The sequence below is a fragment of the Stegastes partitus genome, unplaced genomic scaffold, assembly GCF_000690725.1.
Source record: "Stegastes partitus isolate 25-593 unplaced genomic scaffold, Stegastes_partitus-1.0.2 Scaffold922, whole genome shotgun sequence".
Classification (NCBI taxonomy): domain Eukaryota; kingdom Metazoa; phylum Chordata; class Actinopteri; family Pomacentridae; genus Stegastes; species Stegastes partitus.
The window spans coordinates 251174-271646 of NW_007578653.1; the positions used below are offsets into that span (position 1 = coordinate 251174).

General features: G+C 45.7%; 1 protein-coding gene across 2 annotated transcripts in view; it reads left to right on the forward strand.

Annotated features, from left to right (window-relative positions):
- The window catches only part of znf469 (zinc finger protein 469), a 147242-nt gene extending 133227 nt beyond the window's left edge, over positions 1-14015 (forward strand). For both annotated transcript variants that reach the window (XM_008293917.1, XM_008293918.1), the window contains one exon: positions 1651-14015. In XM_008293917.1, the coding sequence (XP_008292139.1) occupies positions 1840-13686 (11847 nt within the window). In that variant the 5' untranslated portion in view covers positions 1651-1839 and the 3' untranslated portion in view covers positions 13687-14015. The remainder of the gene's footprint in view (positions 1-1650) is intronic.
- The last annotated feature ends 6458 nt before the right edge of the window (positions 14016-20473 follow it).

Below are 20473 nucleotides of genomic sequence, written 5' to 3' on the forward strand. Positions count from 1 at the left end.
GTTGCAGAAAAAATAAAAGTCCAACTTTTTTTTTTTTTAAAGCTATGCAGCCTTCATTATCGTGCTAACTGCACATAGCTTAAATCTTGCTGTGTAAATGTCCTATATAGCTACCTGCAACAAGGAGGTTTAATAGTATGCATTGTTTGGAATTAAATGGAAAAATGTTATAGAGCATGAAGGCTTTTATGCAATTAAAAGATTGCATTACCATAAGTTGGCTGATAAAGGGCACTGAGGATTGAAACTCAATTAGGTGCTGATCCTGACCCTGAGATGGTCTAAAACACAATTTCCTGAGAGATGATTAAGATGGACGTATTTACAGTATCTTTTTTATCTTTGCACATATCTCTAGTCCCCAGCTGGTCTGAAAGTTTATGGTGTAAAGGAGCGAATGCATTCTGCTGTAGGTGAAGCTGACAGTCTTCTGGCTAGTCAGAGGCCTCGTGCGATAGGGCTCACATGCCACACTTTTTATACAGTAATACTGGGATTTCATTGTGCCGCTTTTACTCGCTCCTCGCAGGTTAAAGCCCTCCCCAGTAAACCACAAGAGCACCCCTAAAACTGTAAGGAATGTGTGTTGCTCAAGGACACTTCAGCACAGTGGATGGTTGCCAAAACAGAGGCTTGAACCCAGTTCCTCTGGCACAATGAAGGTCTCTCCAGCGTTTGGTAACAGCCAAGGGGAGGCAGACGAGGAGGTGGGATGGAAGTTTGGTAACCAGGCCTAGAAATTACATTTTGGTGCTACCTCCAAGTTTCATCTGGTCTGACCTCAAAAGAAGCAAAAGCAGCTGAGGGCCAAAGTAAACTAGGACCTGAGAAGCGGTGTCTGGGATGCCTGGGGAAAGGCAACAAACGTCAGTGTGCCCACAGTTCTCACTGTCTAAGGGCTGACTGACTAATCCTCGATGTTCCTCCATGATCTAAACCTGAAGCCCTCTGTAGCAATAGAACACTGTGGCATTGTGTCCCTGCTCTTAAGGAGTCTGTGATTCATTTACTGGCAATGCGTTCTGGATCCATGTACTGTATTTTTCTCATCCTCAGTACTGTAGTCAACTTCATCCTTTCAAGACCAAACCGGTTTCTTTGTGTGATTGTTTATATTGAGGATTTTAACTGTGATACGCCATCCATTTGCTCTTGTCAAGCAGGAATCTCACACTCAGATGAAGCTCTACTTACTCGTTTCAAATGTCTTTTTGTTGTTGTTAGAAAGAAGGAATTGAAGTGTTAGTAGTATCTCCAGGACCAGTACGAGTGTGAGTATGAATTTGGCAGTATTTTGAAATTCCCTATCGATTACACTGAGTCTTTGTGCATTAAAAGCACTGCAGTGTGATGCTGCAATAGTGCTCTCTGCTGGCAGAAGCAGGGAACATTGTAGTTGTGCTTCATCTTTCACATGAAAGTGGGTGTTTGATTGTTTGTTTAAAATGCGTCTTTTTAACTAATTCTGTTGTCATTTCTATTTTCAAGACTAACAGCTGGACAGAAATCATTATTTTAAAGCTGCGTGCTTCTTTTATGAGTGGTGGCTGAGGATTTGCTTGCATGTTTAAACAGCATTATCAGGATTTATTTGACAATGAATGAGTAAAATCTTGATGTCTGATCCTTTCTATTCTCTTTTCCTTTCAGGTCTGCTTTCTCCTGGTGCCCGATCTGCGGTTCACAATGAGGGTGAAGAGATGAGCTTGCAGCGAGCAGCCCTGTCCCTGCAGTTCCTGCCACTGGACATTTACTGATTCCTACAACGCAGAAGACGATGTCCCTGTCTCCCAGATAGCACCTCTGAGGACAAGGCCTTCACAGCACGCATTGTGCACCATGGCAGGAGAGACTCAGCGAATGCATGCAGTCAAAGAGCTGGACGCTGAGTCCAAACTGCAGGATGAGGGGACGGCGCTGGAACAGCAGAGTGAGAAAACCGCAAAGGAGTCTTCAGAGCACTTTTCAAGCACAGGCACTGAGGCCAGAGCCAGCAGCAGAGGGGCCAAAGTTGAAAAACTAGAGAAGGAGAGGGACTGTCCTCAGCAGCGCGAGGCTGTCATTCGGCCACAGCAGGCAGGGAAGATTGACTTCAGGTCACTGCAGAACCGATCAAAGTTTGCCACTGACAGGACTTGGTCGAGTGGCAAAGGCAGTCCCCAGTCCCCAAGCGGAAAGGGCCGCAGCCGAGAGAAGGGGAAGCGGTCAGGAAAGGCAGAGCGTGGCAACCCGCAGCAGCTGTACAGACTAAGCATTACAAATCCACGCACCGTCGGTATTGCCTACCCACAGCAGAAAGTTTTGCCACCCAAGAAGTTGGAAACCAGTCGTGGCCCAGTTTCGGGCAGCTATAGATTCCACGTTCCCAGTATACCGGAGAGAGAGGCCGAACTACAGCAAGAAGAGCTGAACTACAGCCGCTGCTTCCAGGAGGCTTCCTCTAACCTTACCTCCCCAAGCTATACCTCACAGGCACTGGGTTCCTCGAGTGGAACATCATCCCACCCACATCCACCCCTGTCACAGCAGCAGCAGCCAGCATCAATGGAGAACAACAATGCACAGCCTGGGAGCCAGCTGATTCTGGCTGACTTTCAGCTTAGTGGCTCTAATGCATGGCAGTCTCCTGAAAGGACTTTTAATGGTGCTAACTACGGGGTTTCATCACAAAAATCCACTGCCCTCTCAGAAGCCAATAAGGCAAGTCCCTTTGTGCCTGCTCCATTTCAGTATGGATATCATTTAATGGAAGAATCAGCCTCTGACGCCTTTTCCTGTGAACAGAACCCCCAATCCCAAGACTTTACAGACTCCTCCCTCGGTTCTGTTCATGTGACCCATAACTCATTTTCTTTTACGCCAGGAGGAGGGCAAAACATTGCTCAGAACAGCACTCAGTTCAGTAATGAACACCAGCCGGAGGATCGAAGCTCTTATCCTCACCCCCCACAGTCGCAGTTTATTCAAGGGGTGGCATCGTCCATCCAGTGTCCGAGGAATCTGAGCGAGGATTCAGCCAGCAGTGACAGCTCTGGCTCCAGCTCTCAGCAGTCGGAACAGGGGAAGACTGCCCTGCCTGAGAGCACAGACACTGTTGGACAGGCAGACAGCAGGGATGTAGCCATCACCTCGGGGAGTAAGAGAAACTGTCGCCCCAAAGACACAGCTGCCAACCAAAGAACACACATTCAAGGGAGTGTGCATGCAAGAAATATTTCACAAGGTCCAGGCTCCCCAATGCACTTTCCCAACAAAACATTTAACAACCCTCCAGTCAGTAACATTCGCACAGGCTCGATGCCTTTTGATAAAAACATGAACAATAAAGTTCTAAATAGGTTACCACACTCGTGGGAGGGGCCTAACAAGGCGTATTCATCAGTGGATCAAAACACAATTCAGTACACTGATATGAATGATAAGTTTCAGTTTCAGAACCAACCAGCACTTGACCAAAGGCCAAACTCATCTAAAAATAGCCGAATGTCCTGGCAGCAGATACGGCCAACCCCTGCCATGCCGAACCAAAACAGAATTGAATTATCTAGGCAAATAAGCAATCAAAAATTGACTTACATAGTCTCCCCCTCTGACTGGCAGGATGATAATAAATCACATAAACACAGCTCCCTGAAAAACCCCAGCTCATTTCAGAACAGCCGAACCAGTGATGGGTTTTCAAACCAAAGACAGGAGACTCTAAAGCATAACAGTAACACAGTCTCAACTTTTAAAGTAGAGATGAGCCATGCACAAGTGTGTGAGTCCAAAAATAAGGCAGTATACTTCGGACTCAACCAGTCTCTTCCAGCAGCACCATCAAGAAACTATAGCTATCCACCATTACAGGTGCCACCCATGGGGCTTATGATGGTGTCACCTTATGAATCCCCTTTGCCCTCCCCAGTTCATAACCCTGCATCTAGTAGCACGTGCTCTTCCCTCTCCCCGGCATCCACCAGCCCTGTAAACATCAGCTCAGAGGACAGTCAGATGTCGAAGTCAGCCCCTTCTCATCCGTTCTATCACCAGCCCCAAGGCAAGACTCAGTTACCTTCAGATCACCTGAGCACTCACCCTCACCAGTTTCATTCTGATCCGCCACGAAACCTTCAGTATGCAGCAGACAGAGCCAAAGACGACATGATGAGCTACCTGCAGAACAGCGCGCATCCAAAGACAGGTATGGATGGAAACAAGGGTTACATGGATAGTTTCGGGGTGGAGCACCACCAGCCTCCGCCGCCGTACTCTGCACATCAGCTGTTAGCCAGCTCATTAGCCACAGCAAATCTCGACCAGTTGGATGTGCTTCTGACATGCAAACAGTGTGATCAGAATTTCAACAACCTGGCTTCATTTCTAGGCCACAAGCAATACTGTGCTCAGCACACGTTTGCACAGAACGACCTCAAAGACATATCAAAGATGGAGGACAGCCGAAAGTTCAATGCAGAACCAGCAAAAGCGGTGACATCTGTGTCAAACGTTTCGATGACAAGGTGTCCGTCTGACCTCCACCTGTCTTTGCTGGGCCTCAATAAAAACGGAGAACTGATACCTGACAGCGAAACAAAGGGAGACACTAAAGATGATCCGATGAAACTGAACTTGTTCTCTGGTCCAGGTAACCTCCCCGTCGCTCTCCCTGAGTTGGAAATGGAGGATGCCAAATTAGACAGCCTAATCACAGAAGCTCTGAATGGACTGGGATATCAGTCAGACAATGCAGAGATAGACAGCAGCTTCATTGATGCATTCGCTGATGATGACCTCACCACTGTCAAGACATCATCAAACAAACAATGTCTGAAAACGAAAGAATCCCTGGTCTTTGAGAACAAAAATAAACAAGCAGTTGATGACAGGTCTTTCACACAGGGAAAGTATTTTTATGACTCTGATGTTGAGAGCCCTGAGAAAATGTCTCTGAATTTGGAACAAGATGAGAAAATTAACATAAAAAAAGAAGTCTCTCATAAAAATTCAAGAATTGCCTCAAGGGAGAAAACGTGGGAACAAGACAGCAAAGCGAAAGAGTCAAGGAAGCTGTGCAAGAGTGAGGATGAAAACACAAGCGCACAAAGGTTTCTCTTATCCAGCAAGTTTTCCGAGCGTTGTGGCGTTAAAAGCTTCTCGGACAGCCCTGCACTCAGAGGGTCAACAGCCTCACAGGCCTCCACATCTCCAACCTCGAGAACTGCAGTGAAAGAGAACAAGAGGAAAAGCACTGGAGGGGGCACCTGGAGCAAAGAACTTATTCACAAAATAGTTCAACAGAAAAACAAGCTCCACAAGCTGCATGTTAAAGGGACCAAAAACCTTCAGTTCTCCTTGGTGATGGAGAGACTAACTCCAAGTGTGCAGAACCCTGCCTTTGGAGAGTACGACTACGTCTCAGACTCGGATGATGAATGTGAGCCCGTAAAAATAGCAAGTCAAGGCCGACTGAATCAAAGCAGTCGGTGTAAATACACTTACACTAAAGAGTGCAAATGGCGAGCGAGGACTGAGAGGAACCAGGCAGCGTGGAGACATGAGTCAAAGGAGTGTTTTGAGATGAAGAAAAGCGAGGAGGTTTCCCTCTCGCCTGAGAAACCCGGCTGTCACCAGAGACTCAGGAGGAGGGGTAGCAGGTCATCCACAAGCAGTGAACTCAGCACATCTGTGAGTGTTTCAAGCGATAGTATCAACAGCCCCAAAAGCACTGACCGCACTGACTCAGACTGTGAGAAGAAGACCGACAAAAAGAAAGAGTCTCCGGAGCAGAAAACCCACGAAAGGTCCTCCCCGCAGAAGTTATTTAAGGAGTCCAGCACACTAGCACTGACATTCACAAAATCTGTCAAGAAGTACAATACTGACAAAGCCATTCATTGTGATAACAAAGACACTACAGAGGATCAAAAGAAGAATCATTCAAATCCAGAAGTTGTTGATCCGGCGTCATGCTCGCAAAAGGCGAAAGACACGATGAAAAACTCGGAAAAGAGCAGAAGTTCTCAGGCGAAATCAAGAGAGAAACTCGTGTCTCAACGAAAGGAAACCGTCGGTTCAGACAGAAACACCCTACAGAGAACAGACAGTCTGTGCCCTAAAGAAGAGCCAACACAGTGTAGCGCTACAGATAACAAGACACTACAGTTTGATTCACACTCTCCCACCATCAGCAAAGACACCGATTTCAATATTGACAGAAACACAAAGGGCAAAAGAAGAGAGGGGCCCCAAGCCACACAGCCAGAGCTATCAGACAGCAGCACATTTGAAAAACAGAGTGACGGTGTCTGCATGGTGAAAGAGGCTATTACTTTAGTCAATGACCTAGACTCGCACAAGCCCGCGTCCCTTTGCACCTCTTTGATGGATGAGGTGTGCCTATCTCCCACTGAAAGCCAAAGCCCGTTGATACAAAAGGACACGCTCCCCCTCATGCCCTACCCTCTGGATCAGGAGCAAGGCCTCATGAAATCCCCACTTTCATTTGACACCTCATCAATGTTTGGGGACCTCGCAGGATTTGACAGCGGCCTTTACTCCGAGATGCCGATTCAGAAAGAGGGTTTCCATTCAATAGAGAACACAACCGATAAGAAGGAAGAGTTCGTGTCATCTTTCTCGCCCTTTCTGGAACAAAGAGACTGGAACCTCATAGTCAGCCCCGTGCTACCAGATGAGATATCGCAGTACAAAGGCAACTCCGAGAAATCAAATGAAAAGAAGCCAGATTACAATCACGTTCCTTTGTCTCTGCCCGAGAAAATAATTGACTACAGCGCAAATCTCAACAGCTGTGCATCAGAGGATGAGCTGGAGATAAAGAGAATCGTGAATGAGCTTGAAAACCAGCTACAGACAACTAAGCTGGGAAGCTCTCCGTTACAAGCTCCAGACGTGCCCAAGCAGGTGCAAATAAGCAAATTTTCACCTTTACGTCTGGGCGATGAGTCAGAGGGTGAAAGCGCTGGTTTGAATATGAAGTGCCCCGTGCAAACCATAGATGTGCCGGTTTCAAATATGCCTTCGGAGCCTTTCACAGAATCAGGACTTCAATGGTCCAGCGCTTTCCAGTTTGAGCTAATGGGTGGACACCACAGTCCACACACAATTCAGAATGAACCGGAGACGCTCGAAAACTTCTCTGAAAAAGAGGGTCATGCACCAAATCTGACCTCCACAACCTCACGTATTGAACACCCACAGCTCCACCATGACCAAGAACCGGAGGAAAGAAGTGCTGAAAAAGAGGCTCCTGCAGAGACAAAGGAAGACATTTTAGAAGAGAAGAGATACACCGAAAATCTCATGAAAAGCCTGGAGGTGATTTCAGACTCTATATTCAAAAAAGAACCCATTGTATCAGTACACAAGAAGCCAAATGTCACCTCTCCGACGAGCCAGCAACATCAAGCAACTGAATGTCAGGCGACTGATGCACTTGAGAGAGAAGATCACGCTGAAAAGGAAGCAATTACCGGGAAGGAGAATATATTATCACCTCCAAATATCAATGAGCGGAAGGATGAAATTGAATTCATTCTGAATGAGTCACAGTCATCTCTCTCCACCAAGACTGACCCCACAGTCGATGGCAACCAGCCAATTTCATCGCAGCCAACAGAAAACAAGGATTACACAGCAGAGACTAAAGTCACATCAGAGGAGGATATCACTGAGAATAGTAATTTGACTGCTCACTGCTCAAGTGCGGCGGCACATGACCCATGTGTGGTTAAGGAGTCCTGTGGGAACGATAATGCAGAAGACAATGTGAATCAGTCATTCAAAAACAGCAGTGGTGGGCAGAGCCATTCGACTGCAGACGGTTATGAGGAAGCAGAGGCAGTGAAAGGAATCACTGGTCAGTCTGATGATCATCCTGTATCACCAGCACTAACTGACCCCAGTCAAAGGGTAGTAGCAGAGAAAACGGGAGATGTGATGAAAGCAGCGAAGGAGCAACAATCCACTGAAGCCATTAGTTTATCACATGCTGGTGACATGAAAGTGGAATGCTCAGACGGTGTCAGTGAAGAAATAGCTGGTGAAACATCAATACAAGATGTATCTCCGTCTAAAAACTCCAGCCCTCCAAAGACATACAGTGAAAATGACCTTTTAGTAGAGATAGTCACCAGCGACAAACCCTGCAGTCCAATACTTGTGGAAACCAGCACAGAAAGTCCTGACCGCTGCTCACCCTTCCATAACACCCAATCAGGCAATCTCTTGATCCTTTCACAGTCTGATGGCATCATTACCAGTGATTCCTGCAAAATGACTCCATTTAATGACTCATTAAAAACTGAAACAGCTCTTGTCTTTGATCCTATTGAGAAACAAGAGGAGATTTTAAATGTCCAGGACATCAAAGAGCATCTTCCTGTTGATTTCATGGCAAGTCAACAAAACTCGCCGTGCAGAGAGGAAGCAGAGGAAAGTCACTGCGTCTTTTTAGACACCGCCTCAACAATTAGTCCTCTTTTATCAACCTCTCACGAAAGACCCGAGCAGAAATTTGGCACAGAAGAGGATTCCTGTGAGATGAAAAATAAAAGCAATGATAAATCAATTGATCAATGCTCACTTCAAGTTGCAAAATCTCCCATAAACCAAGATGATAACCAAAACGCCAAAGAGCCTTTAAACAGCAATGGATTAAACACAGCAGCTGAGATGGAGTATTCTTTGATAAGCCCGCCTCATCTGGACTTGGGGATCATGGAGTGTAAAATCCCCAACTCTGAAGCCACCATCTCCTCTCCACTTCCTGTGACCAGCACAGCAGAACCGCCAGAAGTGTCCGACAGCCTCGAAAAACGAAGTCTGATGTATGACTTCAAGCTCAGCCCTCTCAACTACAACAGCATCTCAGATGAACCTCCACAACTGAATCAATACGACTACATACCGATATCACCAGCCAATAAACCTGAGGAGAATCTAGACATCAAGCAGAGACCCGGAGATGACTGTGAATCATGTGACCTGAGCATTAACCCTGCACTGATTTTTAACAAAACTGAAACAGATACCGGAGTATCACTGAACTCACACCCTGCAGCTAAACTACATTCATCAGATGAGCCACTGGTCCTCCAGCAGAATATGAAATTCACATGTTTTTCACTGGGTCTTCCAGCTGAATTCAAAACAACAGATTCCTCAGCTGGTAATGTAAAGACAAACTTGGAAGTGTTCCACGATCCGGTTGAGCCTGTTGAGCATTTGCATATACATGCTGACCTCTTGAACAAAGCCCAAACGGAGAATTTAGATTCCCACGAGGCTTCTGTTGAAGACAGTACACTTCTCAAAAAAGACTTTTCAGATGGTCCGCCCACTCCTAAGCCACTCATCATCTGTGAAAACGAACAAATGCCTCTTCCACCAGACCCATCAGAGAAGCAACCAACAATAGAGACTGGCCAGTGTTCAACAACGCAGCAAATGCACAAAGAAACAACGCAGAAAAAGACACAGAACGGCGCTCAACAGGGCAAAGTGCTCTGCGAAATCTGCTTCATGTGCTTCAGAACTGTGCCAGGTTTAAAGAGACACAAGGCCATGAAACATTTGGTCAGAGCTGAAAAATACATCGGCCTGCAGAGCACGACATCAAGCCATCAGGGGACCAGGCTTATTTATGAAGCATCACAAACTGCAGAGAAAAAACATAAAGATGATTCACAGACCTGTTACCCAGCAAAAATAGATGGGCTGCCTGAGATAAGTAGCACTCTCATATCTAAAGCAGCAGAGACTGAGTCAGTCCTAGAGGAAATGGCAACCGAGGCAAGTGCAGTGGCAGCAGATGAAATAGGCCGTCAAAACCCTTTGCTGCCAGCAAAAGCAAAGAAGAACAACAAAGCTCGAAAGAACAAGAACAGCGAGGTAAACATAAAGCCTGACCCTTTCTCTGATGAGCTTCTGAATATATTGAAAACAGACATACTTCAAGCTATAACTCCTGAATTCAAAAGCAGCGCACTACAAGAGCACAGCAAATCTCCCGAGGACCAGGTGAAAATCAATGACGGAGCTGTTTCCGGAACAGAGGAATTCCCTCTCCATGTTACTTCAGAATCTGGTTTTGACAACACATCCGGATCTCCAGCAAAGGAGCCAAAAGCACTTAATGAAGCTGCGGAGCTGAATCAGATCACTGACACAGAAGAGATGAAATGTACAAGCGCGACAAAGATGGCAAATTTGGAAGTGTGTGCGGATAATAATGTGGAAAGTGCTGCATCTGTAGACAAAGAGATTATAGGAGAGTGTGATGAGTCCAGAAAGGCTCTGTGCACCGTGGAAGAGAAGCAGAAAGGATCAGAAGAGAGCCTCGCCCAGGAGATTCTGAGAAAAGTGGCAGTTGAGATAAAATGCGAGAAAAACAGTGGCCCTTCAGACAAGATACATCCTCTCTCCTGTTTGAATTCTCCCCCGCTCAGTCCGCCCAGCATTAGTCCCGATCTGAGGGCCCTGCTTGATGATGACACCACGTTCTCCCAGCTGTTCCCCAGAGACGAGGAGGCGAAAAGGAAAAAGTGCCCGAGGGTGTACAGCAAGAGAAACAAAAGGCAGAAGCTATCACCTCATTCAAATCTGACCCCAGACTACCTTCCTCCTGAAACTTTCGTGCAAAGTAAAAACCGGCGCGTGGACGATCAAGCTGCACAGACGTTCGCTGACAATCAAACTAACCACTGTGAATATGAGACGATTTCTCTTCATGATGCCATCATGTTGAACATGTGCCACAACGGCACATTGAAAGCTGATGCCAAGCCACTGTCAGACGTTAAACAAAGCGACAAGGAGGGCGTCCATGAGAATATTAAAGAGCTCGGCAACAACCTCTTGAATCCGCTCGAGAGCACAATTGATAAATCCTCAATTGAATGGAGTGGATCCGGTGACTTCAGCGGCTTTAATGCTGCTTCGGCAGCGACCTCCGACCCCAACGCTTGTAAACCAGAGGTGCCAGCCACACCTTGCCCTCTGCCGGCCGCCCCCTTCACCGTGGAGCCAGAAGGTGTCCAGACCTTCCACAGCATCGACATCCAAAACATCAACACCACGTTCCAGCTTCCCGAGATTCAATTCTTTGACTCTAATAAAGACATCACAGTCGCTCCTCCTGTCGCGGCCGTCGACGTGGAGAGCAGAGATGATGAAAAGTCTAAAAAAGTAACGGAGCGGCGAGGCAGGAAACGGCAAGACGGTGGAATAAAGGTCAAAGACAAGCAGTACAAGTGCAAGGTGTGTTTTACTTGGTTCCTAACCCTGGGCGAGTTGAACTTTCACAAACTCTCCCACAACCCCTCTCCACCTCCCACCTGTTACATGTGCGTCCAGCGCAAATTCAGCTCCAGGGAGCAGCTCAGAGACCATTTGAGGGAGAAACATGCCAAGAACAAGACCGGTATCTGGACCTGTGGAATGTGCTTGAAGGAGATATCAGATGTGTGGATGTACAATGAACACTTACGAGAGCACGCCACTCAGTTTGCCAGGAGGGGTCAGACTCAAGGCTCCATGTTAGGCATTCCAGGCTGCTTCATGCAAGAGACGGCGGTAAAGAACTTTATCTCCTCGATCATGCAGCACCGCCCAAGCAAAGCCAACAGAGAGTCCAGCAAAACTAGCAAAGAAACGGACAAAGCTGATGCCGGAGACAGTGTTGCGGGAGAGGGGAACGCCTCAGAGGAGTCAAAGCTGCACAAAACTAAAGGCGGCAGTGGAGCAGGTGGGAAGCAAAGCACATTCACCCCGCTTGAGGTCCTCCATAAAACAGAGGCACCGAAAAGTGTGGAGATGCATCCCAACTGCAAAGACCCCTCCAGAGACTGCCACCACTGCGGGAAACAATTCCCCAAACCGTTCAAACTCCAGAGACATTTAGTGGTTCACAATTTAGAGAGGATTTTCCTGTGTCACAAATGCCCTGTGTCTTATCAGGAGGCCCAGGCGCTGAAAGACCATTTGAAGAGAGCTCACGAGGAGGTGGACGAGCTGGATTCAAAACACACCACCCTTTACACCTGCGAGCTCTGTGCCGACGTCATGCACGTGATTAAAAAATCCTTCATCTGCAGCACCTGCAACTACACCTTCTCTAAGAAAGAGCAGTTCGACCGTCACATGGAAAAGCACCTGTCGGGGGGGAACAAAATTTTCAAATTCCGGGGTGTTCTCAGACCTGTCAGAGTATCCGCGTCCAAAGAAGATGAATGTGATTCGCCTGCAAGTAAGAAGAGGCGAATTCTTTCTGACAGTCTGCAAGACAACAGCTCAGACAGCGGCATTGCAAGTGTTAGCTCGCTGCACTTGAGTCAAAACTCCGACACGCAGCCTTCAAAAGCCTCCGTGTCCACGGCGGACGACTCCACCCAGACCATGGCGAATGAATACCAAAGCGACACAAACAACACAAACGTGAAAACAGAGGACATTGCCGAGGACTACTCGGAGCTACTCGTAGAGCTGGAAAAATGTATTCACATGGGCTCGTCGTCGGAGTCGGCTACACCCAAGAAGGAGGAAATTGACCCGACTCCCTCACCTAATCCTGATAAAGAGGGTAATGGAAAATCTATTACTGAACCATGTGACGTGAAAGAGGAGAATGAGTCAGTCTGCATTAGAGCAGAGACGACTTCATGGTCAGCATCTAAAGAGAGTAGTAGTGCGGGGGAGGAGACTGTTAAGGCTAAAGAAGGCTCCGCTCAAGGTGACACTACTGAAACTGAAGGAAAGCCTGATTCACTTCCACCCAGCGACAACTCTTTTGTCAGCTTAAGAGAAAATCAAGACATTTTAAAGACACCTGAGTCCGGGAAACATGAGTCAGCTGTTGATGTGACGGACCAGCAGAGGGATGATGAACAGTGGCATCAGACACCCAAAGCCTCAAGTAATGACAGCAAGCAGCAGATGTTATCTCATGGTGCCGAGCAGGAAAGTAGCAGTCAGACGAAAGACAAGGTCGCCCCAGCCAAAACAAATGACAACACTAAAAGCGGCACGACAGCTTGCAGCGCGAAGGCTTCGGAATCAGCACCCGTCCTCCACACCAAGGTTTCCCTCAACGCCTCGGCCTCAAATGAGGACAAGGAATCCCTCAGACCACAGAAGAAGAGGAAGGACATGAAATCCCCTCACAGCCTGCAGAGGGTTTCCTCTCCGGCCACACAAGAGAACTTTGGTGTCGACTCGAGGGCCAAAAAGAAATTTCGCCCCAGCAAGTGCGCAAATCCCTCTCTGCAGAGAAAGTCGGACGGACCCAACGAGTACCCCGTGCTGTCCTCGGTACGGGACGACAGTGTTAGCAACAAAATCATTTCCAAGTGCAAGACTTTGAACTTGGGTTTGCAGTCGAAACGAAGTTTGCTCGATAGCTGTGCACAAAAGAAAGCTGAGATTGTTGCCCCTCAGAACGGGGATTATAAAGCCAAAAAGGGACCTCTGGGGAGATCTTTGCATCCTCCTATATCTAAAGTGTCTTCAGTTCCCATGAACAATTCTTTGAATAAATCCAGGCCAAAGATGGGGGTGAGGTCAATGGAGAGTCACTCCTACCGGACGGCAGAGTCTCAGAACCACCTCCTAAGCCAGCTGTTTGGCCAAAAACTCACTAGCTTTAAGATTCCTTTAAGGAAGGACACGTCAGAATCTATTAACTGAGGGGGGGGCGGGGGGGACGCGAGGGATCTGTGAATAAGAGACTGTAAATTTTCACAAATATTAATAATAATATTAAGACATTTCATTATGGTGAATGAGATTGCACAGCTGTTTTCTGTGAAATGCTATCTTTAAATACTTACATAGTCACTTTATGTCTTCTTTGTACATGTGTTTTTATTACACGAATGTGAGGACGAATGGCTGCGATGAATTTTGGGTCAAATATGGATATGCTAGTCGGAGAAATCATTGAACTTTCTAGAGATTATATTTCATTTAAAGAAGAGGGGGGAAAAAAGGAATACTTGAAAATACAGTAAAATATTTTTCCTTTAAGAAATGCATGTTCATTTTGCATTCATAACATGATTTTTTATTTTTTTTGGTTCAGTTTAATTCTCTCTGAAAAAGGAGCAAATGACGTCATAACTGACTTGGACTATTGTCTGTGCACCTTTCGTACCTGCTTCCAACATATTCATTTTGTATTATTTTTTAAACTTTACTGTACTGCATCGACATTCATCATATTAGCCTTTTGTATAAACATTACCTGGTGCTACGTCGTGTTTTAATTTTAATGTGAATGGCAATGTCCTCGGAAGGGAACATGAAATCTGTAGCAGTTACAGTACAAACATCCAGCTGTTGTTACTGGTTTTCTGTAGTTTATGAAACATACTGTGTAAAACCATCCAAGCAATTCATATGTAGGCTGATAGAACACAAAATTAGGAAAGCTTCCATTTTATAAACTCAGGTGCATACAAGGACATCACAGTCCCAAGACCTGTTTTTGGAGTTCTTCCCATGCACTGATAATACCACACACAAAACACAAACTCAATCATCTGTGTCTTTAACTCCAAATGTTTAATTATGAATAGTATTTACTAGGACAACAAAGGTGCTTTATCTTGTTTATACTGTATGTATCTTATATTGTATAATATTGTAGGTAGATTATTGTCCGGTGTAATGCTTCATGTCAAAGTTTTATTTTAATAATGTGCAAAATGAATCTGATCGAGAAGAAAGGGAAATGCAGTGCCTCTTGCAAGTTGTAAAGTGGTTCACTAAGTGCCTCTTTTATAGCTGGTTATTAAAGATCTGTATTGGTCTCTCCTTGCTCTTTTTCTTCTTTTGTTCATGACATGTTTTGCAAATGTTCCTGCTTCCATCCCTGTGGACCGCAGCTGTCACCACATGCATCAAACACTAGAAACAGTGGAAGCTCCTTGTGCCTAGAGGCAAAAACAGGTGCACACACAACAAAGTCTGGCTTCCATTTTTTTTGTGTTTCCTGTCTTCAGATCAGTACTTCAGTGAGCCTACTCATCATCTGAAAGATGAGCATAAATGTATCTTTACTACAGGGAAACATTCAAGAGGAGACAGTTACATTTATCCAGCCATATGTTTGGTTCTCTGCGAGCGCCGTCGAGCAGGAGGCGAGGAGCTCTAACTGGCGTCATGTTCCCGTCAAGTTGCTCTCTCACCACATGTAAAATGGCTTCTATTCCTACATGAACATTTTTCATCATCACATAGGAATAAAAAGCCATACTACACAGTGGCATACATGTAGAGGCGCACGGGGATCACAAAAGAGGAGTGGTGTTGTCACGTCTTCTGAGCCTGAATTGCCACGAGACCTGAGAAAAACAGCAATAAAAAAAGACAGAAAGGAGGTTATTTTCTTCACCAAGGACAGAACCACAAGCATTTAGTTACTGCGAATAAAAAGATGAAACTTTATCTCAAAAGTTAAGTGTAGCCTGACTGCAACGGAGATCAGTTCATCTGCAGACTGAGCAAGAAACTCTCATTGTTGTATGTATGGAAACGTTTCTTTAAATTATACACACACATGCATCATTTATCATGTGTCAAGACGCAACTGCATTCGTAAAGTCACATAAGGACGCATTCTAAGGTCACAATCATTTCACCCGTTTTTAATTTTCTGTGGTGCTCTGAACACAGTTTTTCCTGTAGACATAGCACGCAGCCAGCAGTTCATGTGTTGTTGTGTTCGGAGGAAGTGTGGAGAAAACAGAGCCACAGTGTTGCTGAAATAACTTCTCTAATTAATTTAGTGGGAATACTGGTTTGGCAGCAGCCACCAGCACCATATTTTTGGACTCACTGATGACAACTGAAAATAAAGCGAGCATAACTGTCGGGGAGTTACAGGCTGCTTTTCTATTCTGCTCCACTCTGTATCAGAGCTTCTCCACCAGGACAGAATTCAAATTCATGAAGGTGTGCTGGCAGGTGTGTTACATCTTGACCTTTGTTATACTACAGTAAAAGTCATGAACAGCATGTTAAAAGATATAAATCCACCCTCGGTTTCCTTGAAGCAGACAAGGAGCTGTCATGGCGGCTTTTTGCCAAGATAATAACTCTCCCAGAAAATCACCTTGCAGTCAGGAAATGTTACTACTTTTCATTCAGATTGGATAAATCCATTAGGAGCACACATGATGCTCGCAAGGCAGATCAGCATTAGATGCAGGTGTCACTGACAGAAATCGTCTTGTGACCATAATAGATATTTTACCTAAATTGGTCATTTTAACACAGAAAAATGAGCAAATCACTGGTGAGTTGCAAACACTGACAGTTAAAAGGTTTTCAGCACTTGCACATGAGCATTTTTCTGTAAATGTAAACCCGTATAAATGCACATGGATCAGAAGTACGACCACAGTTTATTCATGTGCATTTTCACTCACAGTTAGCATCAGCAGTATCTACATGCTTTACTATATAAGTATGAACGACAATCTGTAATTAATCAGTCTAGTTTGCCTTTCCACTATCAAAAAACGGACACCTGCCGTCCTTCGTGCGCGCCCACAGGTGCCCGGCTGTGCACCAAACATTTTTTATCGGCGGCGTAGTATTTGTGAATAATTTGCTTATCGCTCAGAAATGCCTCGCCGATTGCCTGTTGAAGCACTTTTTTTTTGTTGTTACTGTCAGCTGGCGTGCCGTTTAATATCTACTGAAGTGCTGTTGAGTCAGAGTGGTTCATGAAAGGATGAAATGTTTTTCTGTGATTTTGGTGGAATTCCTTCTTTTCATTCAAACATTCATTTATTGAATCCCCTCACATTTGTAGACTGACTCACAGCACAAACCAAATGAAAAGGGTCAGAGTGGGAGGATGGATGACCATCTGCTGGTGTGTGTGTGTGTGTGTGTCTCCCTGCTGTAAATGGATGCCATTGATGCAATGGCAGCAGTAGCAACATTAATTAGAAAAGCCTTGCTGGGAATTACAATGTGCTTTAGTTTAGCCACACAAATGGATCATTTAAAAAGATAAAAATATTACAGAAAAAGGCTTCATCTGATCTTTGTGCTGTACGCAGCTAATGAGCAGCACAACGATGTTAAAAAAAAAAAGACGGGCGGTTTTGGGTGAATATTATTAGACTTAGTAAGATATTCAGTTAGAGGATGCACAGTTCTTTTTCCAGGCTGGGAATGAATTCATTACGCTGCGGGACTCTTGGCCCCAGTCATGAGTTTGGTGCCTGAAGGCGGCGAGATTGATGATTTCAATGACGTCTGAGCCAACAAGACATGCGAGTGAAATTCCTGTGATTAGCACGTCAAGCTGAACAATTAGAACAGAAGCTAAACAACAGCAACACGTGCTTTTTATGTATTCTGCCGCGTCACTCAGCGACGTTGTAGACGAGGCCTCCGTACCTCGACGTATTCTGAGTTTAAACGAAGGTTGAGGGAACGATTTCTCTCGTGTTTTTTCTGAAAAATGCCCAGCTGATGTTTTATCCTTAAATGCACCAGGACTTTACCTGAACCTCGTGGCGTGCTTCGTCACACTGCAGCAGTGCGTCTCCTCTGGGGCCTCCTCGGTCAGGTGCTGTGGTTGATTAAGACAAAAAAAAAAAAAAATTAAAGCAGAGACCTGAGTATATTTTGTCAAAAATTTAGCCCAGAATGTGTCACACAAAATGATAGGAGCCCCACACACCCTTCTGTCAGGCATCCTTTTATCATCTGATCTATGAGGAAATTCTCCAGAGGCACAGTCATGCAGGAGCATGACAGGAACGCTTTGCACTTTGAAGTAGAGTGACATTATCAGTAAGTATGGTCTTGAAATAGCATCTCTTCTCTCTCCTTCTCACTCCATTTCTGAGTCTCCCTCCCTGCTTCGTCTGATCTCCGACTTTCGCTCCTCCATCTATTTTCCTCCTCCTGCCGCCACCCTCATTTCCCTGCTCTTCCCCTTCTCTCGCTTTTTCTTCCCTCTTCACCATCAATTTCCAATCCGGCATCTCACCCCCTCTTCCCATTCTTGCCTCTGCCTCTTCCCATTTTCTTCTCTCGCCCTCTGTTTCACTCGTCCACCTGCTTTTTCATTCATTCCCCTCCTTTGTACACCTCACCCCAATTTTCCGAACGCCACCTTTTTTTTTTTTTTTTATTTCCATCCCTCCCTGTTGCCTGCTCACCTTTCCACTCACCCTCCCTTTTCTCCCTTGTTTTCCCTCCCTCTCCATCTCGCTCCGTCCTGCTATCTCGCCTCACCCTTTGCTCCCCTCCTCCCTCGCTGTTGGGGGGGGGGAGGAGAGCGTGCTGTTGGCTGCCTCTCAGGGAGGTCATGAGATCAGGGGCAGATAGAGATGGGCTACTGGTCAGCGGTAATGACACACAGGCTGAGGGGCCACTCGGGTCGCCTCTGCTGGGAATGCGAGGTTTCAGCCATCACACGGAGAGGCAAACAGATAGATGGATGGGGAGGAATTTGTTGCACGAAAAGGGAAGGAATGACTGAGCATCCCTCTCGGCACACGTTGGAGAGGGTGATGGGGGGGGTTGAAATGGTGATGAATATCCACTGGGATGATATCTGAAATCATTTGTGTTCGACAGCGAGAATATGTATGAATAATTCAATATAAACACGTCCCCCTGGTGTGAACAAAGAGGACAAAGAAAATCTTTGAAATCAAGACATCAATCCAATTTCGCCTGACAACCACGAAAACACTACCTTAAAAAAAAAAAAAATGAAATGATAGTGAGAAAACTATGCAGGGAATCCACACTCCCACAAGCCTGGCACCTGAAATAGGAGTCAAAGGAACTAGGGCAGTAGTAACATCAAAATGACTTACTGAGCAAATGAGCAGATATAAAAATATATCATGGTGGGAAGAAGAAAGAAAAAAAAAACTGCTAAGACGACACATTAAAGTACCACCGAGCAACACTTTGGAATTTTCCCTAATTAATGGCCTCTCATCAGGAAGTTGTAGTCCCTTCACTGCCAACGGAGCCTTTATCAACTCAACCGTTTGTCATTCCAGTCAGCGCCGGAGAGAAAGGGGGGGAAACAGGCTGCGCACAATAGCTAGAAGTACCTGTTTGATGTTCCAGGTTTACAGAAAATAAATGGGGTTGCTCTGTGGGGGCTATGCAAACAAATGAAAGCCTGTTGGTGTGTGTGCGTCTGCAGCGACTGGAACACTGCACCCAACAGCAGGTGTCTCCAGAGCAGCTGGCCTCAAGGAGAGAAGACACACACACACGGCTCATTTTAAACAAAGTTCGCGACACGCTCACGTCATAATTAGTTTAAACTGCGGGCGTGATGTTCTAATTATATATAGAGCACCGCAAATCATGCAGATCTATTGCACGTCTCTGGGATGTTGTTTTAGTGAGTAGATGAGCGAGATGATGAGAAAATGTCATTTTTCCTGCAAATTATGAATCCCAGAATTACCAATATTGCACATATACAGTAAAAAATAAATAAATAAAAATGACCCTGTTGTCCAGTAGGGATTCCCCACGTACCTCAGAGACATCCCCCCTCCAACCCCAACCCCTTGTTACTTCTCCACTATAACCTTCACGCCCTCCACCCCCCCTCCACCTTCCTCCTCCTCCTCCAGCCTCCACAGCATCCCTCAGCTTCTCCTCCCGCTGCCTCTGTGGTTATCACAGAGAATCTGAAGGATCTACCCTGACATTTGATGTGGCACAAAATTGGATTTCCACTGTGATTCTCTCCCCGAGCCCCTCACGGAGTGTAATCCATGCTGTGACTAATTGAGTGACATGCCAACAGCCTGAGTGTGTAAATGGATGGTTGCTGGTGAAATGTGTCTGTGACCTGCTCTTTTTTTTTTTCTTTTTTTTTTTTCCTCCCTGTTGGTCTGTGAGTTCATTAGACAGAGAAAGGAAATGACACACAGACACACACACATACACAGACATACACAGACATACACCACAAGTCCTGGCAGTGCAGGATTCTCCAATACAAAGGCACATTTTATCCTTTGTCAATGTCATCTCTTGTTGTTGCCTATTGAATGTGACCCCGCACGCGTTCTTGTCTGGCCGCTCGGTGACATTCGTAACTAATCTCAGCAACAGAAAATCAATTTTCCTCGTGTAATAAACAACATGTGCTATACACCGGCTGAAGCAGGAGGAGGAATCACCGGGGTCTGACAATGATATTAGCGCTTGTGCATAAGCAAACCTGTAATCTAAAGTGGGAAACAGAGGTGTCAGTGGCAGATGTTACAGGATGACTCACCACAGCTATGTCACCTGTCTGACCACCAGTATCCCAGAAGGCATTGCTTTAACCCGGCAAATCCCTTATGCAGACAGAGGAAGAGCTCTATAACAATGACGCAACACACACACACAAAAAAAAGAAGCTTTTTTTTTTTTTCCTTCCCCTTCCCATGTCGATAGGTTATCTTTGCACAAAATCCCT